The sequence below is a fragment of the Idiotropiscis lumnitzeri genome, chromosome 14 (assembly GCF_059441095.1).
Source record: "Idiotropiscis lumnitzeri isolate Australia: NSW breed Sydney's pygmy pipehorse chromosome 14, RoL_Ilum_1.0, whole genome shotgun sequence".
Taxonomy (NCBI): Eukaryota; Metazoa; Chordata; class Actinopteri; order Syngnathiformes; family Syngnathidae; genus Idiotropiscis; species Idiotropiscis lumnitzeri.
Window position 1 is genome coordinate 6,990,772 of NC_142404.1, and position 27,666 is coordinate 7,018,437.

Genomic DNA, 27,666 nt, shown 5'->3' on the forward strand with positions numbered 1-27,666 from the left:
AACAGCATCTTCTCATCTGCAGTCAGTTTTGTATTATAAACGCGATACTCTTTTGTCAGGCTGACATTTTCATAGCTGACACTGTGTGCACATACCACGTGATGTTCTGAATTTAAAAGCAGCAACCTGTCTCACTTTGCAGCAATAACCATCCAAGCATGGCTGCCTCAATCAGTCAAGGCATAGAGAGAGAGTCATTGATTTACAGTGACGGAAGCGGTGTCTTAGTTCAATTAGTTTCCGCCTTGACTCGCACAGAGTACAGATTGTGCCACATATACTCACTGTGTATCTTATAAGTTGATTGGATTGACTCTGTTGTGTTTACATGTCAGAGTTTGTGGGCAAAGAACAAACAATGGTGTTTAATGTCAGAAAGAGTGTACCAGATATTCTTTAATGCTAGATTAAAAAATATAATGTGTACGTGATGGTGACTTTTTGCCCCTGAAGAATTGCCTGCATGGCCCATTGCTATCAGCCTCGACTTTTTTTCTTTTTTTTTAAATACATGTATTTTATATTTTTATGGATGGTATATTAACCCCAAGTTTGCACAATCCACCATTGAAAATGACTAAGACAGCAGATGCAGTGAAAAAAAAACTATATCCATATTCATATATTAATACATCCATTTCTATAGCGCTTAAAGTTGTAGATAAGATGAAGTATGTTCCAGCTAATTCTGGGCTACCAGCTGGCTACACCTTGGACTGGTCCTCAGTCATTTGCAGGGTAAATAGTGTAGAGACAAAACATTAACACAGACATTCACATCTATGGACAATTTAATGTCTTTAATTAACCAAACCTGCATGGTTTTTGAATAACGGATAAAGCTACAGCACCAAAGTGACAATCCAAGTTGAGTTTTTAACACGAAAATACTGGACTATGACGTGTTTTCCACTAGCTCACCATGCTGCACACTTTAAATGTGATGTCAATCTTATTTACTTACCTTTAAATGGCAATGAACCATATTTGGTCACTCAAACCTTATTTCAAAATGTCATTTAACAGCCATGTGATCTCTACCAGCCAATCAGTGGAGAATAAATTCAATATAAAAGGATAAAATAACTCAGTCTTTAAGGCCTTTTACTTTGGAATTGGATGACTTGTCGTTGAGCAAGGAATCATGCCTGCATGTGTGTGAGTCGAATTTTCACATAAATGTCTATAACAGGCATGGGCAAACTACGGCGGTCTGTTAAATGTTTTAATCCGGCCCGCCGAACTTGAAAAAAAATTAAATGAATAAACCTTGTTAATGTTTTATTTTCTAAATACATTTTGTTGAAATGCATTATTTCATTTTCATTTTAAATTAAATGTTTGTTTTTTTTCTCCGTTGAGGTGAGGTTACCAAAACACTCCTTCCTTCTGCTCCTGTTCTGGGTCCTCTGTCAAATTTTAGGACCCACCAATCAAAAGGTTTTCCCACTCCTGGTCTATAATGAGAGTTCATTCAATTATTGTTCTTTTCAGGTAATCTTGTGATCTTGTCTATCCAGCTATTTACCACATCACTTGATTTATCCTCTTCAACTAATGTTTTTGTGAAATTCATTTAGATTTCTTTTAACTCATTCACTGCCATTGATGGGAATAAAACCCAAAAAGTGCATTAATTTTTCCTGGGCTGGTAGTGAATGGATTTTGGAGAAAATCAAGCATGTGACGCTGAACAAGTATTCCTTTATTGTTTTGTCCAGAGACGCCTTCTTTTTTCCAGGACAAAAACACTCATTCCTCACTACTGTCATCAAATCAATTAAAAGATCCTGTTTGAACTTTGTTTGTCAACCAAAACAGCTGTACCGAAGAAGTGCATAAACGGTCACTCTAGTTTATTAAAGTGTGAAGACTGCGGTATTTAAGTTGAGCTCAGCTTAACTGAAAACAGGATCAACTGCGATTAGCATTGAATCTAATGCCGTCATGTGGTCGCTCATGTGTGTTCATGTTTATGTTCCAGGAAGTTGCATCACTATTAGCTCAGCCAAGTCTGCCTCGATTCTTGTTTCTCCGTACAATTTGACAATAGTCTTGTTCAAATTATGTGCGTGCGAGCACTCACCGCCGCACACCTCCCCAGAGAGGTTCTCGCACTGTCGGTCGTCGCACTCGCAGTTCTTGCCATGAACTCGACTGTCCCCAGGTGGGTGACAAGAACATTGTCCACACTGACACTGACCTAGAAAAGAGACACAGACACAAGATGCCGTATTCACGTCTCGGTTTCTTTTGTGTTTAACGTGAGGGTGGCTTGTGTCGAAAAAAGCATGTGTTTGCACTTCACACGTGTGTAGCTGAGTTGCAAAGAACAAATAAAGATGTTAGAAAAGTTTTGTAAGGATGAAAAGCTTGCTCTGTATTTTTATTCTTGTTATGAAATGACGCAAAAATCAACAGATGGCACACGATGATACTGACCACAGTATCGCAGCCAATTCAGTGGTGCCGTGATGCATTTTCAGTCTAAGGTCATTCTGAAATCGCTCAAGTCGATAATGCCGCGTGAGTGGTAGTCTTGTCATTCAGTAGTTTAGCAGCTGACCAAGTGTACCCAATAAAGGAGCAATAGCGCATACAATAGAAGACAGAACACCGTATATGCTATATTCATATTTATGGGTGCACCAGGTTTGTTTAGAAGTGAAATCAAAATATCTACCATGAAATGTATTCACATTTCTGAAACATTATCTGTCGCTAAAACGTTGCGCCGTGAAACTCGGTCAACATTTTTAAGGTACCGGTACACACACACATGGACGCATGCACGTGCGCACACACACGTGAACACACTCACACAGACCCAAACAGCACGGCACCATCTGTGCGAGGGAGTCAGTTACCCTGGCAACCATTGATGTCACTACACCCTTGCCTTATCGATTATATCCGCCTGTCAAACTATCCACACCTGGAGAGAGGGTGTGGGTGCGTACGTGCATGCGTGTACATACGCGTATGTCTTGTCACGCTTTCTGAAAAAGTCACATAAGCAACAATTTTGTCTGAATTGTCATGGGTAGTAACCCTGCAGATGCACACCACAAACTGAGCGTGGTTCTGGGCGCAACGAATATAATTTTGCAATTTTGAGTGTGGCGACGCAAGCTCAGTCAGTCAGCGGACAGCATAGTGGACTTAGCAGAAACAGGAGGAGGAAAAAGTGCAGCATTTTAATGGTTCGGATGATGACCCGTTAGTCACACTGCAAGGTGCGAATGGAGGAAGCGGAAGGCCACATTGTAACCAACAACGGAGGACATGCAAGCTAGCTAAACTGTGTCTGTTACTCAAACTGATAACTGAATGCAAATAAAATAATAGGTGAGGAGCCTTGCCGTGTATGTTATCGGGCTGCATTTCACGGTATGTGTTGTAAAACTCAACCGACCTGGGCTCATGGTACTGCTCCTAAGAGGGCCGCAAATTTACAAACCAAAAGACATTTGGCTAAATATGAGTTGATAGTAGTATTCCGTAGTACTTTGGTGTATGGTGTCAAAAGTGGGATGTCTAGTTGTGAGGCCATCTGGGCCAAGTTAGTCAGTGACCTTCACGATTGTTTCAAAGTGAGTGCAGTAGTACCAGCTGGAGACCAGTGAAGTGAGAAGTCATCGGGATGACACATACTGTCAGAGGCGAGATATGGAGGGAAATCACATTGAAAATGTCACTCAGTCTGCCTCACAGTTATTTCGCATCGCCTCACAAAATAAACTGCAATGACCCCCTTTAAATCTGACCTTTTTCTGCACATCAAATGCCAGACATGAGACTATACAAGCGTTTATCGCATTACCATCTTACTTGGCAAGGAATCCCAATGATGATAGCAGGTGTTTCCTTGAGGAAATAACACATGATGGAAAGAATGTGCTTTTGTGTCTCAGGTACGATCATAAAAATTTTCTTCAAGCTGCAGGTTCACATTTCAGGGTTTTTCTTCGCTCAACCTACCATCTGCACTCACTATTCATGCCTCCTAATCTCTGCCGCCCGACTTTGCCGTACTGAATTTCTCAGTTTTTTTTTGTAGCTGAAGCCAGTGTGATTGCAATAAATTCAGTTTAAATAGGAGCCAAATCAAGTATTTTCTTTGCAATTACCCCACTTGCTGTCAACTGAAAATGATATCACATTCCCTCATGGCCCAGCTCGGCAACAAGTGGCAAAATGGCTGCCTCCTTAGATGGATAAAAGCATGTAGACTTTTTGCTGCTTAATTCATACTCCATAAATGTAATATTAATCAAGATTACAATCAATATTTTAGACTGGTGCGACCGCATGCAACATAATGTCAACATTTTTCACCTGCCTTCCCCTTTAAGTCTCTCTTCTTCTCTTTCTGGCCCCCAGAGAGTGCCTCTAAATCTCAATCCTGTACGTTAAACATTACAACATAAAAAAAACAGTGATTTCAATTTGAGTATTTAGTTTCAACACTGATGAACCTCAGCAACAAGGAATGTGCGTAATTAAATATATAAAAAAGATGTCAGCGGCCAATGAATAAATGCTAATAAATTTAAAATGGGAAGTCTGTGGCTTCATTGTTCTAGGTTAAAGCTCCATTTTATTGCAGCTAGTGGAGATAATTTAAAGGCTCTGCTGGAGGTGTTGGAGTTAATTAAGTCATGTTCATCTTTTTTGTTTCATTATGTTATTGTGGGGGATTGATTGGGCACATTAAACCAATGTTCGGAACCAATATATCGAGCAATGGCACAAACTAGACATCCGCCAAGGGTAACCAGTAATAGCTTGGATCACCACCAAATTGTAAAACGATTCTCCTTATTCGGACTGTGCGTAACTACAGCCATCTCATTGGGTGAGAGGTGTGGTACACCCTGGACTGCTCACCAGTCCAATGTAGTCAATTACCATAGACTCCAGCAATAAGACAATATGGTAGAGGGCCAGGCTGCTCCACCAATATTGTACACTATTTAACTCTACAGACCAGGCGTGGTCAAACTACGACCTGGGGGGCCACATGCGCCCGTTAAATGTTTTAATCCGGCCCGCTGAACTAGAAAAACATTAAATAGATAATCCTTGTTAATGTTTTATTTTCTAAATACTGTAGACATATACATTGTTGTAATAATTTTGTTAACTTTCATTTTAAATTAAATGTATTTTATTTCTCAGATGAGGTGAGGTTACCAAAACACTCCATCCATCTGCTCCTGGTTTGTCAAATTTTGGAACCCATTGTGGCCCGCCAATCAAAATGTTTGCAAACCCCTGCTATAGACCATTGTGGTCCCCAGGTCCCCATGACAACAGCAGAGATTTCATTCTCCATGTTAGAACTCATTAGCATGATTTTGAAGTTCCCCTGATAAGGTACTTAGTACAAAGTGTATGCGGCTTGAATCCGCATTGACAAAAAATGCATACGGTATTTATTATACCCAACTTGTTGAAGACTTGGGGGGGGGTAAAAAAAAAACTCCATTATCGCAGATGCTAGCCTTAGACGAGTGGTGGGCATTAAAATATTTTCAATCGCTAACGTTCCAAAGTCTAATCGGCAACATGAGAAGCTCTGTTTCAAACCATTAATGTGATTTTGAAGCTGTCACAATAATATCCCTTGGTCACCATGGACACAAGGTTGATATTATTCCCTCCATTAGGAGCTTGATTTGAAGCTGTCATGTATGTTCATTCAATATTATGACTTAAGCTTGTATTAAAGCAAATGATTTGACACCGTAGAATTTGTAGTAATGAAGCTAAAACGTGTTAAATGGTCAACAGCTTCATCTTGTTCCTGCATCATTTGTCTTTCCACTTGTTAACCCACTACCATCAATCAACAGGCCACAAAGGTCCACGAGGAGGAGGGAGCTGTACATCTGCTGCGATAGCTTGACTTTCTAGTGCCACACATATCCAATTGTAAGTCTGCCTTTTGAGGTTTTAAGGGCCTGCGACGAAACATGCTTCTGCTGTCCAGCAGGGCCGCTATTGAATCATGCAGTGTAATAAATCACACAAATAGACCCACCACAGTACACTGTAACGTTGCTGTTGCTATAGCAAACGCCCCAACTTTATTAGCAACATAACAAGGGCCATGAACCTTTTTGAAAATCAGAGCTAGTTTTTGGGAAATGATTAATGAGAGCGGCCACCAGTTTGGTACACACTTCTGAAGTAACAAATGTGTTCACATTTGCTTTAATTATATCAGTAATAACACTAGTCAACACCAAATGTAATCAGAGATGGCATTTTGTGTCCATAAATGTATTTTGGACGCTGATTTAAAAAAATCTATTTACATCACATTTTTGTGGTACTTTAATTTTTTTAAGTTTGACCTATGAAAGTTCATGCAAAACAGATTTCCATCCACCCATTATCTGTTCCGCTTCTCCTTGCGAGGGTCGCTGGAGCCTATTCCAGCTGTCTTCGGGCAGTCGGCGGGGAACACCCTGAACTGGTTGCCAGCCATTCATGCAACGTAATTTATAGCGATGACACTTCAAAAAAAAAAAAATCCACCTATTGCTGAACCTAACCCTTAATTCATGAATATTACTGAATACAGTGGATTCCTATATTACGTACATAAGGTTAGGGCAGCCCCTCCCTAAACCAGCTCAAGCACTCTATGTAGGGCCCGATTGTCTGTGGGGCACCTCTTTTGTGCGAAGGGATGCATTGCACCATCATTGATTGAGTAATTCACATTATGCATGACACCCCAACAAGCATTCACAAATCGTCCAAAACTCAGTCCGCCCCGCCCCTCAATCCCACCAACCCATCCACCTCCACACACCCCCGTCAATAAAATATTGAAAAATGACTGTGTGTATTGAGCGAACTTTACCAACCAAAGCATCCCCTTCCCAAACTCCAAATCCTTAGACACATAACCCTCACTCCGCCCACCCACATGTCGAAAAAACATTTGGGGCATGAAAATATGGCTCTTGGGGAGCCCACAAATTAAATGTTGCTTGGGCCCGCAGTTTAGTCCGGCATGGCCATCCATGCGTTCATCCATTATCTGAACCACTTCACCTCATGAGAGTCGCCGGGGGGTGCTGGAGCCTATCCCAGCTGTCTTCGGGAGGTAGGCGGGGTAAACCCTGAACTGGTTGCCCGCCAATCGCAGGGCACACAATCATCCGTCCTCACAAACACACCTAGGGACAATTCAGTCAACCTACCATGCGTGTTTTTGGAATGTGGGAGGAAACGGGAGTCCTCAGAGAAAACCCACGCAGGCACGGGGAGAACATGCAAACGCCACATAGGAAGGTTGGAGCCGGAATCGAACCCACGACCTCTGAACTGTGAGGCCACAATGGCCCATCACAGATCAGGTATTAAAAAATGCCTTGAGGGCTACCCTGTGTCCGCAGTTACAATGTCCCCTGTTTTAAAGATACCCAATAGAAAGTTATATAAAAAATGAACCTTGTTTTGAGTCACACTGTCAGAGAGCTATTTGTTTAATAAGCTTTGTTTTGGTTGGAGCTATTCAAGAGAGGCACTAGAAATGACCCACTTTTACAGAGGGAGGTGAGAGCTGAGTGCAGGGGGTTACCATGGCAACAGGAGTGCAAGAGGGAAGGAAGCGGGTGTACCTCGTCCAAAGCAGGGCAGTCTGGACGTTCCCCGGCACTTCTTCAGGCTGCTCTCCAGAGACATGGAGCAGGTGAGCGGATGCTCACACTTCTTTCCGGACCAGCCATCCTTGCAGTCACACCTGCCACAGTGACACTGACCGTGACCTGGTGGAACGGAGCGGAGCTGCATTAAGCACCCAAGCTAGAGCCATTTGTTCATGTTTCGACCAAAAAACGTTTAGGTCACAACAGTTGTGAAAATTGAAGATTGATACTGAAAATAAAATAAAAAACAAATCAAAAAGTAACTTCCGTCATCTGTGAGCCATCACCTAGCGAGTTGGAGGTAAGAATTTAGGAGATACGTTGCCTGGGCCTTTATGCCCACGGCAGGATCACCTATGGCAAACAGGTACAAGGAGAAGGAACAGGCAAGGCTCAAATACCTCCCATGATGAATAAAAACATTGGTTCATGATTTCCCTTGCCGGGATGTGGTTCAGCGGGGCACCCCTATGGATCCAGGCTTGGAGTTGGTACTCGCTGATGAGCGCCTAGTGTGGCCTGCCCGAGCACAGCCCGAAATAGCAAAATGGGTCCCTTGCCATGAGCTCACCACCTGTGGGTGGAGCCAAAGTGTCCGGGTGCCCTATGAGCTGGGCAGTGGCAAAAAGCAGGGACTCTGGCAGTCTGATGTCCAGTTAAATAACTTATCTCCATGGACATGGAATGTCATCTCTCCAGCAGTGAGGGAGCAGCCCGAGCTGCTGTGAGACACAGAGGAGTTCCGCCTAGACACAGTCAGGCGCACTTGGACACACAGCCTGGGCTCTGATACCAATCCTTTCAAGTGGAGCTGGACACTCTTCTACTCTGGAGTTGCTCACAGTGATAAGCACCATGCAGGCTTGGGGCTACGGTGCTTCTTGAGCCCCCGGTTTAGTGCGTAGTTGGCCGTTGACCGAAAGAACCAATACAAGCGGCCAAAACGAATTTCTTCCGCGGTGTCCCTGCTCTGTCTTAGAAATAGAGTGAGAACTTCTGTCATCCAGGAGGGACTCGGAGTCAAGCAGCTGCTCCTCCACACTCAGGGAACGAGCTCACCTATTACCTGTCTTTGGTCATGTGATATTTTCACACTTAGCCATGATTGATCGTTACTTGAGCTTTAAGAAACAGTGATATCGTTTTCAATCCACAGAAAGTGGCAAAATGGCCGGCCCCTGAGATGTATACAACTAGGTGGATTTTGTTGCTTTATTCATATTCCACAAACGTAATGTTAATCAGAATACCGTAATATGACTAGTGGGGTCACATAGAACTATTGTAAGGGCATGTTTTTTAATTAAGTTTTAAAAAGCTATAACACAATAAAAAAATTTTCCATTGAAATTGGCCAGATTTACTATTTTGTTGGTGCGACGGCTCCACTTGATCGTTCAACCCTGATGAGGTAGCCATGAGCTGCTACCATGGGGAAAAATAGTAGAGGTATAAAAATAGGGGCTTTTCCCCCCCATTTCTGATTGTAACTTTCATCACTTTTATAATCTTGATTCACATCTTCAGAAAGGTATTAATGTTTATTTTTGTGGTTGTGAATTTCAGTGAGGTTCATTATCATTGTACTGATCATACTGCAAGCTTATTTGACCATATTTACCAATAGTCAAAGGACAAAATTGGGTTCCAATGATTGAGCTGGTGTAATTACAATGTAATGTTTTTTTTTTTTTTTTTATTCAGCCCAATGATAGCATGTTTACCTGAGCAGAAGTCATCGGTGTATCGGTCGTAGGTGGCATGGCAGTTCCTCTCGTCGCACTCGCAGGAGTTTCCGTGAATATCTCCCCAGTCACCAGAGGGATCCACATCATAACAGCTGCACTCCCCACACACACAGGTGCCTGACACACACACACACGCACACGTGCACACCAAGACACAAACAAACAAACAAACATATACACACACACACACACATTTCTGGTGAGGTTTCAGTAGGTTTTAGAGTTACATGGAAAATGAACTCAAACGAGTTAGGGTTGGGTATGTTGCCCAACCCTGAATCTAAGCAGTTCTTCTAAGTTCTTTTTCCTCAGTGGTGGAGAGTAATCATGTACAAATACTTTGCTACTGTACTTAGATTTTTCAAGTTACTGCAACTTACTCGAATATTTCTTTTTTAAACATATTTTTTTTTGCTTTGATGTATAGTCAAGGTTTCGCGTTTTTTTTTTCTTCAAGTCGAATGACTCATGCAGTGAATACAAATATAAATAAATAAATGACAAATATAAAATTAGAAAGAAGTAACATTGAGGACAGGATGCAACATTTAAAATTGGTTCTTGCGTTTGTAGTACTTAAGTATACAGAAGAGGGACGCTCTTCCAAAAGTACTACATTTAAGAGTCTGTACTTTTTTTTTTTTTTTTTTACTAGACTTGGGTTTACCTGCAATCTAGTCTATCATACACCTCTGTACTTGGTTTTTGCATCATCACAGTCTGAAAGGACAGAGTTGCAGTTGCGGTGGCTAGGGAGCTAGCGTTAGTCTGCTTGCTGGCTTCACTCTTAACGTGCCCTTGAGCAAGGCAAGGATGATTCCTTGCCGCCCATGGTCAATTGGTGCAGCACACTTTGGGTAAGTCTTTCATTTTTCATCTCATCTTGCCTGCCTGGATGTGTGTGGTATACATCACAATGGGATTTGAATTGCCCCTGAAGGGACGAGAATACATATAATGAATAAATTAAAAAATAAATTACTAATGGATGATGATGTGAATACTTTTGAATTAATACCACCTGCGTGCCTCCTTTTAACGGGGTTTCAACTGCAAGTTGCCATTTGTAGTACTGTATGTAGTATAATCACGATATTGGCTCAACATCATCCAGTAGTAAAGACAATTTCTCAGAGCATGCGCAAGCCTATAGTCCTCCTATAGAGATGTTGTGAACCTTGCTGTGTATTAATGCATGCATTTAGCCCCAAGCACCACCACCCAGCTGCTAGTGATTTGACAGCATGCCAGTTCGGGTATTATTAGCTCGACGATGGAGGAGCAACTCTTCTGTCTCCTGTCAGTCAAGCTTTTCACACAAGGGAGATGAAGGTTACTGTGGGGTGGAAAAAAGACACTTAAAACGATCAAACATATATAAACTGCTACATTTAGGTTGATGGAAACTAGTCTTATTAAGACATACAACTGGCATATATAATTAGATTTGTTTTTATTTTTTTCCTCCTTGGAAACAGAGTACCCGGCATCTTGTTTAGTATACGGTGATTCTTTGTGAATCCTATATTTGTCGACCCGGTACAACGCACAGAAGTCAGACTAATGAACTGTTCCACCAACACCAACTAAGACAACAGTTCAGTTTTTAATTCACCACATGCACACACACTAGTTTCAAGTCAAAGTTGTTTATGCTCAGTAGCTCGTTACTTTTAAACTCCACTGTAAACATCAACCATGTCGCATCGGCAGGTGGAGTTTACAGAGACACATCAATCATTTGACACAGAGTAACGTCGCCAATATTTATTTACATTTTTTTTTTTTAAATAAAAAAAGTTTTGTTTTGAGTTTGGCGTTTACTTATTGAAATGGATGACCTATGGCAGGAGGTAATTACAGTGTCGGTCACTGTATGAAGAAATCTTGTTCTAAAGTGTAATTGCGTCTGATGTCCATCCATTCTTGTGGGCGACTGCCCCCCCCCAACCCCCAATACTAATAATACCAATTGAACCCCCATGCTTCCCAAATACCCTCACAACAGTAAGCCTTATCCTTCCCAAATAACCTCCAAATCTTCCAGGTAAGCATCATCTTGTTTCCCTCAATAACCCATTCCCAAAAACTATCCTGACCCCCATCCTCCCCAGTACATCATTGTACATTCTACTGTTGGAAAGTCTCCACACCAATTTGTGGAAATTACCAAGAAAGTTTGTTCAAAATGAATCTAAATTCTAAATGTTCTTGTCATCTCCTCACAGCTCTTTGCACTGGTAAATGTTCTCCGGCCTTTGCCCTCTGTCTCTACAGCAACATCGTGATGGCCTTCTACTCCATGAACACAGTCAGTGTTGTCACTTGTTCAATTAAGCAGAAATAGGAGATCTGCAAATGGGCTCTGTTCAAATATTGTACAGTACAGTGCCATAACTAATTGTAGAAAAAAAGCTCTGCTGGAATCGTAGAGGATCACATGAGGAATAGTCAAATTTTCACTTTCAAGAAACCCTTTCTTCTTTTTAGTGTATCGCTGCATTATTATTCCTCGTGATGCAATACTCTCTTCATCTACCTCAACAAATCTTCATTTTCAAAGAGTTCAGAGCACCGCCGCTAGGCTTTTGTCTGGATCCCAAAGGTTCAGCCACATCACTCCCGTTCTGTCATCCTTTCAATTGCTCCGTGTTAATTTTAGGCTTCACCACATAATTTGAACAGTCACTTACATCACCTTGAACGGTCAAGCTCCTCCGTATGTTGTATCTGGTGTCTGTTTATTGTCCTATTAAGGTCACTGTGCACGCAAGATTAACATGCTGAACGTGATAGAGCCTTGCTTTTGTTTTCATTTGTTTTTTTCTTGTATGAATGTAAATTAATTATAAAATGTGATTTTCTTTTTTTCAACACGTGTCTCCTCTGAGAGGTTCTAGGTGATTTTTTTCAAATGTTTTTTAAATGAATTATGAATAATATAACGGATGGATAATTAATTAAAATTTACTGCATTTGTATTGATTCACGTAGCAGAAAATACTACACTAGGTAACAAAACAAAAATGACATCAAAGTGAAAATGATGTGTAAAGTCTGTGATGAATGCAACAGTGGGGTATTCCTTGTTACATAAACAGTGGGAAAAAATGAAATTATTTACCCGAATATGGGCTCCAGCACGCCTGCGACCCTCGTGAGGATAAGCGGCTTGGATGGATGGATGGACTATTTATGTAATAATTTGTTTTTTAATTGTAATTTATTTTATTGATTTTTTTACATTATATAGTGCCTATTCAAATTCCAAAACAAAATAAGTTTGACGTAAATATAATAACATCTTTGTAAAAAAAATATAATCTCATTAAATTAATAAAAATAAATAAATAATCTGTTGTAGCACTGTGGCTTCAAAGTGGATGAACAGACCTCTGTTGCTGCAGATTTTGCCGTCTGGAGATGAGCATCTGCGTTTGCTCTCCCATGGGCTGATGTCACACTGGAATTCACATTTGTCTCCATGCCAACCAGCAGCACAGTAACAGTTTCCACAGTAACACTGGCCGTGGCCTGGAAGCACAGTGCAACATGCAACAACCTGATGAGGTGACTCCTATTGAGAGCAGTACATTGACACTCAACTACAACATGTCAATATTATAAAAGACACTTCAGATGACCTTGACTTTTTATCTTTAAAAAACCTTCTTGTCATGCTACAATGATATTAATGTTATGATCTTTGTCCAGATGCGAGCTTTGCCATATCATGTACCTCCACACACTTCACCAGTGTCTTCATCCAGACATTCACTATCGTCACACTCGCAGAAGGGTCCCGTCACCAGGCCTTTGTTGTCCTCATTGTTGCACTTGCAGCTACCGCAGTGACAAGTTCCTGTATCCCAAAACGTTAGTTTAAAGCAAAGGAAGAGGAAAGGAGAAAATTCGAACAGATATTTGAATGTATATGTCCAATAGTTTTTCAAAAGATTCAAAATTGTCCAATAAATAAAAAAAAAAAGGTACTTTATTTTAGCTCCCAAACGCAAACATGGTGGTAATAGTACACTAAATATTAGAATACATCCTCGCAGTAGTAAATCACGTTACTATTTCCTTGATATACATTTCAATAAAAATAAATCCCTTTTTCTTAAAGCTTCCCAACTGTTGCCAATGTTTTACTAATTAGAGCTTTATCCTACTAAATTATTGCTCTGAGCTTTGTTAATAATAAAAAAAAAAGGATAATCAATATTCCATTCACACTGCAATTATAAATGTCTCAATTGATGCTTTAACTCCGCCATCTCAACATTCTAGCTTAATACTAAGCATTAATGCATAATTTACCACTTAATGCAACAGCGTACCTCTTTTGGAGCATACCACTCCCTGAGGGTTTCTGCACTGCTCCCTGCTCTTCTTTCCAGAAAGGTTACACTCTTCTTGAAATTGGCAAGCTTCTCCAAACCAGCCGTCGTCACACTCACACTTCCCGCAGTCGCAGTAGCCGTAATCTGAAGGGAAACATCACACACTGCATGCTGTTTATTAGCGCCGATATGCTGTGGGTAAAAATGGAACAAAAAGCCCAAGATACACAAGGAGTGGTATTGTGGATTTGCAGGAGGAAGAAGTCGAGGGGTTGATTAAGTAGCACATTAATTGCATGTAAATTTGTACTGTAGAAGCATTTTTGAAGCTGCCTCGATCGTCCTGATTCACGGATGTTCTCCTTGCATTTTGCCTACCACACGAGACCGCACGATGGTTCACTGTTTCATCCACAGGAAGGCCTAAATATAAAATTAAGCATTGTTTTGAATCACAATATCAATATACTTGGGAGTGGAGGGTGTTGATTTTGTCCACTGAGACAACATGGTTCACTATTTCTTCCACATGTACATCTAACCTCCATTAATCAGTTTTTCTAGTCTTGGTGGTCTTAGTTTTCTACTTCTGAAAAAAAAAAAAAAAAAAACATGACGGAAATAAAACTACCTACACAGAGTAATATTTTATTCACGGCTTAAATAATGCAGTATAAAGACGCTAAATATAAATTGATCATTGGAACTAATGGTAACATATCCTAAATATATAGCTGATTTGGATGGGCCACCACAACACGGCTAATTTGGCTACCACCCAAAAAAGCTTGAAGTTGGACCCTGCGGTGAGAATCTCCCAAGGCCGGCCAGGCAGCGCATTCTAAATGTTGCTCTGTTTGCATTTGGCGATAAGGGGCCCTGCGCGTCACACTCAATCATCCTCCCGATTCATTCATCATGTAAATGCAGTGTCCTTCTCAAGGGCTGTCCATCAGTCATTAGCAGACTCGTCACCCATCTATCCTCATTATCGTGGTGTACACCTTTGAAAATCTGACATATAAAAGTAGAGTCTGAAAGCGTTTCAATATCAACATGAGAAATTGCCTTTGTGATTTCCTCACATGCTGTGAGAAACTATTCGATCCAACACGTAGACTCCGACCAGTTGTATTCTCTAAACACAAATATTTAATACCAATAAAGATCTAACAAAGATTAATCACAAATGTGGAAAATTAAAGGAACATTTAGTTGACTACTGTTTCGATATATGCTTTACTTTACATTTTTTGAGTACTTATTATTTGAGCTCCTCTACATTTCAAAGACGATTATTTCACTTTTGACTCCATTACAGTTCTAGTTTGGCTGTGAAGTGATTGTTGCTGTAATGTTATTGCCGTTGTTAGTTATCAAAGATGGTTGGCTTATTCGTACAGGGGTCGCAAATAATACATTGACCGGGTTTACTGTTTGCGAGTAGAGAAGCCGAATTCGAATAAAATGTGCCATACTTAATTTGTGAGATTTTAAATTGGCATCCCCCCTCCTGCGACCACTTTGTCTCCATGAAGGTTTGTGTGAAAACGACGTGTCTTGTTCACACTTTATTGTTCCCAGTAATTCACTCTGTCTTTGGGATGTCTCTTCCCACGCTACTACACACACACACAAACACACACACCCTAGGTTTTACAGCCAATCAGATTCTGAGCAATCCCCTATTGGGGCGAGACGTACCTCTACTAACCGGTGATGTAGTGTTACCATGATCAAGGAGAGGACGGTGACTCATACAATTTCACTTAATGACAAAAAATAATTTAACAAGAATGGTACTCAGCATCGTGTCAGATCTCTGTTAAGGCTGAACAATGCTAATAAAACACTATAATTTAGTTTATGAATAACCAGCAGAGTGAACGTTGGATTTCCCTTCTGCAGTCATAATGCATTAGAATAGATGGCTACATGATGAATCATTGACTCTATTGCTATTCATTGACTACATTTCATTTTTTTTAAAAATGATTAATGCAAGTAAAATAAATATATACTCAAACAAACAGTCCTGTATGTCGTTACGCAATTATTGTCATTCACACCAAAATATCTATTGTTATATTCCATTGTTTGTATCTTGTATAGTGGAGAGTTGTTCTGGATGGTTTGACTTATTCATGCCACTAACAAAAAAGGGTATTCTTCCTTGTCAAAGGCAACAGACATTCGTGAACATTCAGATGGTCAAGATCTAAATCAACTACAGGGGTGTCCAACTCCTGTCCTTGAGGGCACCTATCCAGCATGTCTTATGTCACCCTCGTGTAACACACCTGACTCAAATGATCAGCTCATCAGCAAGCAAGAATAAGAGGAGCCTTATCACGATCTTGATCATTTGAATCAGGAGTGGTGGAGGAGGGAGACATCTATAACATTCTGGATAGGGGCCCTCGAGGACCAAAGTTGGACACCCCTTATGCAATATGTCTCAAATGTCTTGGCTCAACATTAAATGTTGTTTGAGTAATATTATAATGACCATTTTTCACGGGAATTTAACTCAGGATAGCATAGACCTATTTGGTTGTTCATTGGTAGGCAACATCCTGGTTCATAGAGGATGACAAAGAAAAGGGGTGGTTCCACTATGATTGTTGTGGCATGGACTCTTCCATATGTGTAAGAATCCTTGAACCGCACCAAAACTTTATAGGCTTTTCCTTGGCTTTTGTGCAACATCTCCAGTTAACTGTATAGCTAGATAACTGTGTTATTTCTTCTCATGTTGAAATAACTGCTTTGAAAAAGGTGCTTCAGTCATTTTGCATAATACTCTACTGTAGACATTACATGTCCACTTAATTTGCTCAATCACACATTTCTGTGACTCAACTATCCCTGTGGGTGTTCGAGTGTGAGAGGAAGTCATCTCACAAAAAGAACGGCAGACACCCATATTTGTAAGTGCCAACCTCTCAAAGAAGCACTCTCCTTTTGCCCTAATATGATTTCAAAACAGACAGGATGTTCTGTAACTTGTCTCAGCAGCACAAAGTGTTAGTGGTGCACCGTGGACTGTCAAGACTTGAGTGGCGTTTTTCCTCCCAGCAGCCCACACTGGAATCATTAGGTGACTCACCGCACAGGGAATGGCACGCTTACAGTGTCTAAAGTAAAAACATATGAATATAAAATATGCTTTTGAAGTAAAAGAACAACTAATGCTATACCTCCAAATAATGGAAAACAATAGTCCTGACGAATACTCCAATGGTACGCGGTGGCCATTATAGTGGTACCCATTGAAAGTGAGATTTGCTCCAAATTTTGTGACTTATTCACAATTCCAGGAACCTTTGTGAAACCTTTTACCCCCAGGAACTACAATAGGGACTTTTCTACTGCAGAGACTAGGACCCAAAAAATTGGAGGACCATTGTATGTTTGGGCTGACAGGAATTATTTTCTAATTGCAGTTCTGGAGTACTTAGCTGGGCCAGATCCTTTTTTTTTTTTACTGGACTGGTACTTTCGAGAAGCGCAAGGACCTTTGCAGTGGAGTTTGCAGTGTCATGTATATCTGACTAGAACATTTTAAATGCAAGCTGCTAAGGGTAAATACAACTCTATATGTTGCAGTAACGTGGACCCGCCCCATAAGTTTCATAGGTCACTTTTGTACAACACCGTCGCCTCCTTTGCAGGATCATCTTTTCGCCCTAAACTCTATTGGGTAATTATTATCCCTGTTGTTCCCTGCTTTTTTCTGTTCTTATTTCCTTGGCCTAATTGCACAAGGGTCCTTGCATGTAAAGTTCCTGTGGCTGAAATGTGCTAGTTACTCACAGACTACTTGGGGTTTCTTGAGGACCACCAGTGGTCTATGGACCACACTTTGAGAAACCTAGCCATAAGTGATGGTGGTAACTTATTTAATCATCTGGCATCGTATTGCAAAACGCAACAGCAGTTATGTAATTATTTTACTGCATTTGGAGGCGTTTGATGTGCACTGCTGCTGACACAATGCCCCTTGGGGGGGATCCTTGTTCGCTCTTGGCAGTCACGCCGGGAATCTCGGGGGGCTCCAGGAAGAAAAAGAACAGAGGTTGCAACAGTGAACATTGTTCTGGATCGGAGACTCAATTGGCTCATCCTCAGAGGTTCAACTGGACTGCAACCAAGAGTGTGGCCAGAGGTTATGTATTGATTGCTGTGAGTTAGCAAGGATGACATTAAAATACATATGCCAGTTTTATGAAACTTTTGACTGTTGAGACAGGGGCCAAGAAAGAAGCTATTCCCTGTCAGATTGATTGTTTCTACATTAATTTTACATGTTTGACGACGGTTGCAGAAAACATAAAGTCTGTGAACGGCTGTATGTAGTACTCAATTGCGGAAATAACGAGCTCTATTTTGGTGACCAGTGCAAATCTCCGCACAGACAGGCTACAGCAAGTGTTGGTAGATTCGCAGTAGCGCAATTTAAAATGGGTGGTTTGGGCATAATCACAGTCCAATCAAAGCAGCTGTTCTTTTTCCTTTTAAATGTGGCACAATTACATCGAGAATGAAGCTTTCTCTCTCACTTTCCCTCTCATATGTATCTATATATATCTATCTCTATCTATCTATCTATCTATCTATCTATCTAAATATATATATATATATATATATATATATATATATTTATATATATATATATATATATGGGTGTGTGTGTGTGTGTGTGTGTGAGGAAAAGACTCTTCTCTGCAGGGAGTTTGAAAGTTGTTGAGAGTGGAACAGACTTCACGTGGCTATTCAGTGAGAAAGAGGGAGGAAGAAATGTTTTTTTTTTTTTTTTAAAGGCAGTGCCACGTTGAGTCTGAGCACCACAAGCTATTACAAAAAGATGTCAAATAGCCCCAGTTGCTCTTTTTTATTCACACGTTAATTTGATGAATTTGTAAACAATTTCCCTCCAACTGACTTGAAAGAAACTACTCAATGAAAGATATGTGAAGATAAAGCGAGGGAGGAGGGGAAAATCAATGAGAAGAATCTGACAAGACATTTAAGCACATTTGGCGAGCAGATGTTGGTCAAGGCCACCATCATTTTGCTCTAATGTAGCCTTTTGTCATGAGTATTTGGTAGAATTGTGTACAAAATAGTGATTAACTTCAGTAGAACTTTGTCAAACTTTATGTCCTATAATATATTTTTATACATGTAGTTTTTTAAGGGACGGTTTAACAGTCAAGCAATTGTAAAAATATGTTGACTATGGTTAATATCAAGATCTAAAAACAACAGAACAGCTTTTAACTTTAGTGAAAGTGTATTGCAATGTCTCTCACTTGAAAACATTCTTATCAGTCATACAAGTGTAAACAAATAAATAAATAAATAATTGAAAAAAATAAAGGTTTTTAAAACAAGGCAATGTGATAGTGTTTCCAGAATCGTCTGACGGCATATGACGTCCTGCGCCATTTTAGCCTCTCCTCTAAATATTATTGTTGAGGCAGCTGTGGATGCCCCATCTTTAGTGGATGCCCAGGGTTCACCCTGTCCTCTGATCCAAAAACCCTTAATTCTGTGAAATGAAAGCTATTGTTTATAGTCTGATACGTACTCCCCATAAATGAGTGAACACACCCTAGCAAACATTTTGAAATTGGCTGCCCTCAGACCTTTACTCCACACTGCGTACTGTCTATTGAAATCCACCGATACAATTTCTATTGTATTCTATCTTTCTTCATATAAAATGAAAGCACACCAGTAAACATCCTGACTGCATTTGGAAAAGGAACAATCCCCTAGGGTGAGTTCCCCCATTCACGAAAGAAAATGAAGCAAAGCACACTCACAGCCATGCACACATCCACGGACACACACACACTAAAGTACATACTCATGCACTAAAATTAATTCAATAAAATCAGGGAAAAAATGTTTAAAAGAGGATTATGCCAGCAGTTCTGTAAAATCATGATTTTTGTTTTTGTTGGGAATGAAATCCCAAAGAGACCCAAGTATTTATTCATCTCTCTAATCTTCCCTAAAATGAACATGGATATTTCTACATGTGAATGAACCCCATACAGTATACGTCCAAATAATACCTCCTCCATCTCTGCTTTTCCAGAACAATGAATAACAGCCCCAAGCTCTTACGTCTAAAGAAACAGGATAGTATGGAGTTGAGACTGAAAGCAATGAAAGGAACAAAAGCTCTGCCTTTGAATGCACACTCCACTCAACACAGTGAAGAAAATTACTAATCTTAGAGAGTTTGCATTATGGATACATTGAAAAACCTAAGCGTAAACAAGTTCCTCAATGAAAAATTGAGACTTAACATAGATAAGGGGAGAAATAGACTACCAGTTTTGGACAACAGAGAAAGAGGAAGTTGGCTGTTTTCCATCCAATATTCTTTGATATTTCAGCTGGTCTGCCCTGCACTTAAATCTGGTACTGTGACCGTGCTGTAGCCAGATCCTTTACATGTCAGTGTGTTTTGATGCGTTAGTGTGCGTCAAGGTGTGAAACACTATCCCTCCTCAGATGCCAAGCAGTGTAGCAGTGAGTGAAAGCCCATTATCGGGGGCCGAAAAGTCGGGCCTCATCGTTCCAGACTGCTGAACCATAATGAGCTTCTCACAGCAGCCGTGTTGTCTGCCCAAATAAATCACTCGCAAAGCCATCACGTGCAACCGCCGCTCGAGCCTCTATTCATATCTCTATTACTGTGGACCTGCTCCCCATATGCAACTGTGCCTTTTCGACCATTCGACCCTGACATTTGGACACAGGTAATTACACACATATATCATATAATAAACATCCAGGTATATACTGCAAAATACCATGCATCTCAACCATTTACCGTCACAGAAATCCTAGTAAAAGATAAGGCTGCAAAACATCCATTTTCGATACAATTTATTCTATTTGGAGTCGTGTGCAGTTGGAGCCTAACCCAGCTCGTTGTCTTGCGCTCATCAGCCCGTCGCAGAACACAAAGAGAGACAACCACTCACACCATTACAAAGTGGGAAATGAACACGTGGCCCGTACTGAAGCACTGGACGGTCAGTGACTACATAATGTAATTGGTCTCACAATTAAGCACAATTGTGCAATATTTCCATCAAATGTTGCACAATGACGCATCAGATGGATTGTAACATGTGCAGCTAATGGCGTTATGTAGTCTAATAAACCAAATATGACATGGCAACACACTGGCCTCTTAAAGGTAAACCAGCATAATATTCTTGTTTACAAAATCTTTTCGTCTGCAGCAAGTGCTCTAACAAAGTTATGTTTTCATGTTTGCACGGGTGCAGTTGATGTATTTTATTTTCTTCAACGTGAGGCTTGTTTTTTTTCTGGCGGGTAGGTGAGCAACTGGTTAGCACAATCGCCTCACATTGATGAGATTGTGAGTTTCAATCCAGGCTCCGGCCTTCTTGTGTGGAGTTGGCATGTTCTCCCCGTGACTATGTGGGTTTCTGCATACTCTGGTTTCTCTCACATATCAAAATTATGCGTGATAGGTTAATTGAAGACTTGAATGCCCGTAATTGTGAATGGTTTTTCGACTATTTCTGCCCCGTGATTGGCCGACGATCAGGGTGAACGCTGCCTCTCACCCACACACGCAGTTAGGATAGGCTCCAGCATGCCCGTGACCACATGACTACAGTGACGAATACTTGTCGTGCTTTTGTGTAGTTACATTTTATTGTAAAACATTAGATTTACTGTATAAACTTTATTGGTATGGTTTGGCGGCAGATGGCTAAATGTCGCTGATTTTTTGTTGTAAAAACTCAAATGCATAGGGACAGAGCCTCTCCATGCTTCACTTTTTTTCAAATCAAAACGTATTTATGAAATTCTAAATAAAATGTAAAATGTTTTCGTGAAAAATAACTTACTGTATATACTTTAACAGTTGGGCTTGGTAATGGCTGGCTGAATCTCGATAAGATCCAGAAATGTATATTTTTGTTGGGAATGTTCAGGTGATTTAAAGTTGCATTTTTGATTAGTTGTTACATCTGGGACGTTGCAACGCCATTCACTAGATTCAAATTTTGAATTGCAGCAAAACAAGGTTCCCAATTGTCAGCCACTCATGGAAAACCTTTTGCAAATCCCCGCACACTGCACGACAGTTAAGTCAAGTTCGGCCAGGACTCAGCCTCTGTGAATTAGGATGCAGCCTGCCAACTAACAAAAGGACAAACAAACACAAATAAAGTGTTCTCTATTTTTTTCACGTTTGCTCATGGAATTTACTTTTTCATTTTTCCATCACCATCGAACCGTTCTTCCGCCACAAAATTTAAAAAAATATGTCATTTTAGGTTGTTCCTGGTGAACCAACACATAAACCTAAATAACAACGGTAATCAAATTTACAACTAAACATAAATATAGTGCTTTCACTGATATTATAGGGATTTATTTTCTACCTTGCATTTTTTTCTTTAAGTCAGTGTTTTGGCAGTGTATAGACCTACCGAAATAATGATCTCATCTCAGATTAATTATAAATGTGCAGAATGTAAAATCTGGGCCTGTTTAGTCAAATTATTCTGTTGTAACAATTAGTAACAGGGATACACTGGTTTATTGTATTTTCGGCCATCTAGTCGAAGAGCATTTACTGTAATTGTACTGCCGCTTGCTCTATTTCACTGACATAGAGAGATAAAAGTACGTTATTTGCATTCAATGAATAACAATTTTTGGATCAATTATGTACAATCGGATAATTTCCCATAGCAGCCTTAAATGTATGGCATGGATAGAAAATTGAACGGACATATTGCACTCCCTGTATTCTTTTGCATTCCAATCAAGACAATGTGGAATTGTTATGTTCAGTAGGGTCATTACAGTATTGGTAAACAAACAAACATATAAATGGGCCTAAAGTATTACACAGTCCTGAATGTGGAATTTTGTCCATATAGTGCATATGCAAATGCAGTAAACTATAGCCACTTTTCCATAGTGGTTCAACAACTGGTTCTCCTCAAAACAACCTGGTTCCGCTCAGTGTGTTTGCTTTTCCATTACTCTATTTTGGGGCCGTGTGATTACAATGGAACTGTTCCTCAGACCCACTTTCAACTTGGTTCTAAAACGCAGGCCAAGACAGTCATAGCAGTGACGTCACTGCCATCGAATTGTCCGTCATTTGTAGCCGTTTCTTTCAGCAATGCGGCAAGAAACTCCATCGCACATGTCCATTTCCAGATTTAAAGCGAGTCATAAAATTACAGTACATATTGTGCATATATTCAGTTCAGTTCACATATATTGTGATTTACAACAATACTTAACCGGATTTATAATTTCATATGGACCAATGAGTGCTCTCCAAAATGAGTGCGAAGTGTATGTAAACTTTTTTTTTTTGTAGCGAGGGAACACTACATGCCCATGGACCACCAGTTGCCCATCCTTGCTGTAATGGAAAAGCAGCAAATGTTTTCACAGAAGTGCAAAAAATACTGTTCCAGCTCATTTGAACAACTTCACTGAATCATGTTTGTGTTGCATATGTCATGTCATCCGCTTTGTGTACGCACCATTACAAATTTTTTCATTGTGTGTGGCACAGACCCAGTCATGGCACTCGCAGCGAGGCCCATAGAATTTCCCTGGATCTGACGCCTGGCACACGCACACACCGCAGTCACACTTGCCCCTCCCGCTGCAGATGTTGCCATCGGGTGTTCGGCAGCGACGCAGGGAAGACTCAGCCGAGAGTCGACACACGCCAGCCACCTGGCTAATAAACAAAAAAAGAAGAGCAAGGTTTATTTTTAGAATCGTAAGAAGAAGAAAGGAATTGAGCTAAGTGAATGACTGCACCGTCAAAAACCAGTAGTTGTGATCATGGGAATACATCCCATGCTATTCACACGAAAGTCATCTTTTTAAAAGACAAGCCGATATTCCATTGAGCGGCGAAGGTTTGTGAATGTTTGCAAAGGTAGCGAATGTTGAATATTTCATGGTTTACTCAATATCGTATTCGCAAACAGTTTTAACAGTCGCAAACTGTTTTTCTTGTCACATGAAGAAAACTATATGCAGTATATGTGAAGTGCATATACTGTATTTTGAACATGTTCAAAATTTCTTCGCCACAACAAAAACTGTTTGCTACCGTTAAACGGTTTGCAAATGTCCGGCAAACGTCTTTGCGACCTTTTGCGACTTTGAACGAACCCTGACAAAAAGTCAACATTCACAACGTTCATAAACATTCGCGTACTTTTGCTGCTCGGAGAGATACGATCTTAACACTGCCAATGGCTAGGTAGGAATCTCTCTATCCTGTTCCAGCTGCACGACTCAGTCACAGTATGGAAACCACAACACTACCAGTGTGACCCAGTACAGTGCCACTGCTCAAAGTTTGAGATGAGGTAAATATAGCCCACACCAGCTTCATAAGTCACCTACATGAACTACTACACTGCTAAAGACAAAGGATTGAGGTCAGGGGGTACCAACAGCAGTATCGCAGTTCAGCCATGTGAAACTGCCAGTAGCCTGAGATTAAGGCAATGGAGTCTATCCAGCACCAGTTGCACAAGTCAGTTACGGTATGGGAACCATAACACTACGGGCAACCAAAGATGGCATTCATCCAAATCCTGCCCATGACAGTTAGAAAAAAAAATAAACAATGTGGACCGATATCCAATGCTAAACTACCAATAAACTGAGGTTTTTGTCACAGGTCAATCAATCAATCAAATTGTATTTATAGAGCACTTTTCATATATAAAATGCAGATATTTGTATAATATGACAGAAAACGTCAATGTCGAAACTGTTGCCACAACATTAAAAGGATAGTTGTCTGAAATATTTATTGAGATGCTGAATTAAGTACCCCTTGACAGATGAATTAATCTGCTTTTCCTTTCAAGTTGCTCGCTTTAGGATGTCACATGCATCCAACATTGTAATTAACAGGCTTTGTTCTCCTTGAGTTGCCAAGACTACACCTCTATCCACTTCGCTTTTGTTTTTAGCAGTGCAGGACCTTCATTAATGAATGACTCAAACCCACTTTAGCTCTCCAATTGTTGTACGTGTTTAGAAAAATGGAGAAATTGAAAGCTACTGCTGCTTTCTGTGGTTAATGCGTGTGTGGGTTTGTCAGTAAATGCAACAGTATTGGACAACACAACCCCAAGATGACGCAAATTGGGAAGTTTGGCCTCCAATCAGTAAACTTTCCATTCAGCAGAAAAGAGGAATTAGATACAGGTCTTAATGACATTAATCACAGGAACACCTTCAATTTTTAATGGTTCTCAATTATTTTATTTTTTTTAAATCAAGGGCCACCTAAAAAAGAAATGGTTCTTCAAGTACCAAATGACACTATAATAACCAAAAATTAAATACAGCAAAAATAAATAGGAAAAAAGGTCCAATATGACTGTAAGCCACTGTAACATTATGTAGGTTTTGAAAATTACCATTGTGCTTAAACATAGGAAAGCTAAAAAAAACATTAAATTAAAACATATTGTGCACCAGTTAAGTTAGATGCACCTAATTAAATATTTAAATACAACCAGTTTAATCAAAAAGAAATTGAATGCAAATATATTGAACTTAAAAATTAAATACAACTGAACTTGATTCAAATGTTCAGTACTGGATTAGAAGAAAACATTTGGGCCGCTGTAATATTCTGCACAGTTTGAAGATTTAATTCAGTGATTCTCTTGCATACCACAAGAGGGTGCCAATGTACGAGTACTATCACTCATCGGGAATCACTGTACTGAAAAGTACAAACACAATAGCAAATATTTTTTGAAAGTATTACTTTTCTGACAGTGTCAATGAAAATCGAACATTATTGAATGAGAAATCGGTTATATTCATTTGGATCAGATGGCCGGTATGCCTAATTAAGTCTCCCTTAGTGCATATTTATCTCATTTTTCAAACAATCACGCTACAAATTATGTTAATTGCAGTGGCATGAATAGTGGTAGCATGCACGCGGTTCAGTCTAGTCTGTAGATGAAAATGATTGATGAATAAACATAGATGAGAAATAATGTACATATAGGTGTGATTAGCATAAATGTTACTTTTTATAAGCACATAATACATGTTTAACTCAAATAATTGGTATAAAATATTAAATTCTTAAAAAAAAAATAAAATCAATCTACAAAGAAGAATGGGTGTGTGCACATTAAATTGCTGTCATCGTACGATTGAAATGTAAAAATACGATAATAATTGGGAAATGAACTGCATTTTAATTTACAATAATTGGCGTAACAAATTTAAATTATTGGAATAACAATCCATGTCTTGATGTGGAATGTGGATGCACACATCCAAAATGAGCTGAGATGTTTTTGAAAAGTTCTCTGCAGCTTTAGCTAACAACAAAAGATTTGCAAACAAAGCCTTGCACCGCATTTGAACATGTGACTTCACACTTTTAAAAACAAACCAAAAAGGGCAAACAGCATCTTTTTACTCTCAACATTTCTACACCAGATTTTGCGTTGTCTTTGTCAGCAAATTCGGCACCTTCTTCCCCCACAGTACCCTCAACTCATCCCAATATAAACATGGAAAACATATTTTTACATGTGGAGTACGAAGTTATGCCGAAACTCACCTCACAGACTGTAACAATGTGTCCTCCACGCTCACGAGCAGAATTAGAATCAGTGGCACAAGCACGGGCTGCACCCAAACTTCAGTGTGCATGTTTAGATCCCACAGTTAACCTGAAGTTGAAGTAGCTTGAAGGAATTTTCCCACTATCCCTTCACTGACAGTTGCAGGAAGAAAAAGAAAAAAGGAGGGGAGAGAAAATGAACAGTGGAGAGAAAAAGCAGCAGGCTGGCCTGATCTCTTCTCTTACAAGTGCCTTTCATTAGTTGTGACTCTCAAGCCCAGTCCTGGCCAAGAGTTCTATGGGGGAAACTGCCAAAATGAAAAGTTCACTCACCAGTTTAAGAATGTAATGAGAAGCAGACTGTTATTATTTTTTTGGGTTCACTTTTTCCCTCCTCTTTCTTTTTTCCAGATGATCCTTTTCATGGACTCGGGACCAGCCCGCAAAATTTGTTTCACATGGCAGATAGAAAAAAAAATGGCCACCAGGACACTTTGTGAGATGATGGAGGAAGTCAAATGCCCAAATGTTTGTATAAGGTGTAAGGTTTTTGGAACTGTCTACAATATAAGGGCAAAAAAAAAAAAACGGCCTTAAACGTCGCACAATACTTTTGGAGGTTGAATAGTCATCTTGCAAGAAGTCTCGTGAGACTTGAGCCCAGTGAATATCTACAGTATTAGCTATTTTTCGATTTTTGTGGTGCCACCATGGAATGCTGTCATAGATGGCAAAATTGTCCTTTAATTTAAATCAATTTTTTTTTTTTGCAAAATGCCCCTTTGGAATTATGAGTCAACTGTTGATTCACTTCATGTCTAGAGGAAAGATGATTTGATAATGCCTGCTGGTTTTAATATGCATAATTTAATATCACCAACCCGAGGGAAATAGCCAGAAGAGGTGGTGACCAGGATTTTGAGGGTCCTAGAGAATTTTCATTACTCTTGTCTTAGTTCTTGCAGCATGCAAGTCCTCACGACAGTCTTGAAAGTCCTAACTGTTGGTTCAGTCAGATTCATTGTGGCAGCACCAAACCAGATTGTGATGACATAAGTTTAATCACTGCTGTATAGAACTGGCTCAACAGCTCTTGTAGCAGGCTGTGTTTCCTCAACAGGTGCAAGACGTCCGTCCTGCTGAGCCTTACTCAGAAGGGACTGGATGTTGGTATGCCACTTCAGGTCCTGAAAGGCTAATTTCCAGGAAGTTGAAGGCCTTGACGGTTGTAAGTTGGACAGCGT

General features: G+C 40.0%; 1 protein-coding gene across 1 annotated transcript in view; it reads right to left on the reverse strand.

The window, feature by feature from the left end:
• itgbl1 (integrin, beta-like 1) overlaps positions 1-26,836 on the reverse strand; it is a 29,592-nt gene extending 2,756 nt beyond the window's left edge. Inside the window, exons 1-8 of the mRNA XM_088314577.1 lie at positions 26,420-26,836; positions 23,334-23,536; positions 13,756-13,902; positions 13,155-13,277; positions 12,809-12,949; positions 9,392-9,532; positions 7,641-7,787; positions 2,087-2,203 (exon numbers count right to left, since the gene is read on the reverse strand). Of these exons, the coding sequence (XP_088170703.1) occupies positions 2,087-2,203; positions 7,641-7,787; positions 9,392-9,532; positions 12,809-12,949; positions 13,155-13,277; positions 13,756-13,902; positions 23,334-23,536; positions 26,420-26,511 (1,111 nt within the window). The 5' untranslated portion in view covers positions 26,512-26,836. The remainder of the gene's footprint in view (positions 1-2,086; positions 2,204-7,640; positions 7,788-9,391; positions 9,533-12,808; positions 12,950-13,154; positions 13,278-13,755; positions 13,903-23,333; positions 23,537-26,419) is intronic.
• Positions 26,837-27,666: the final 830 nt, after the last annotated feature.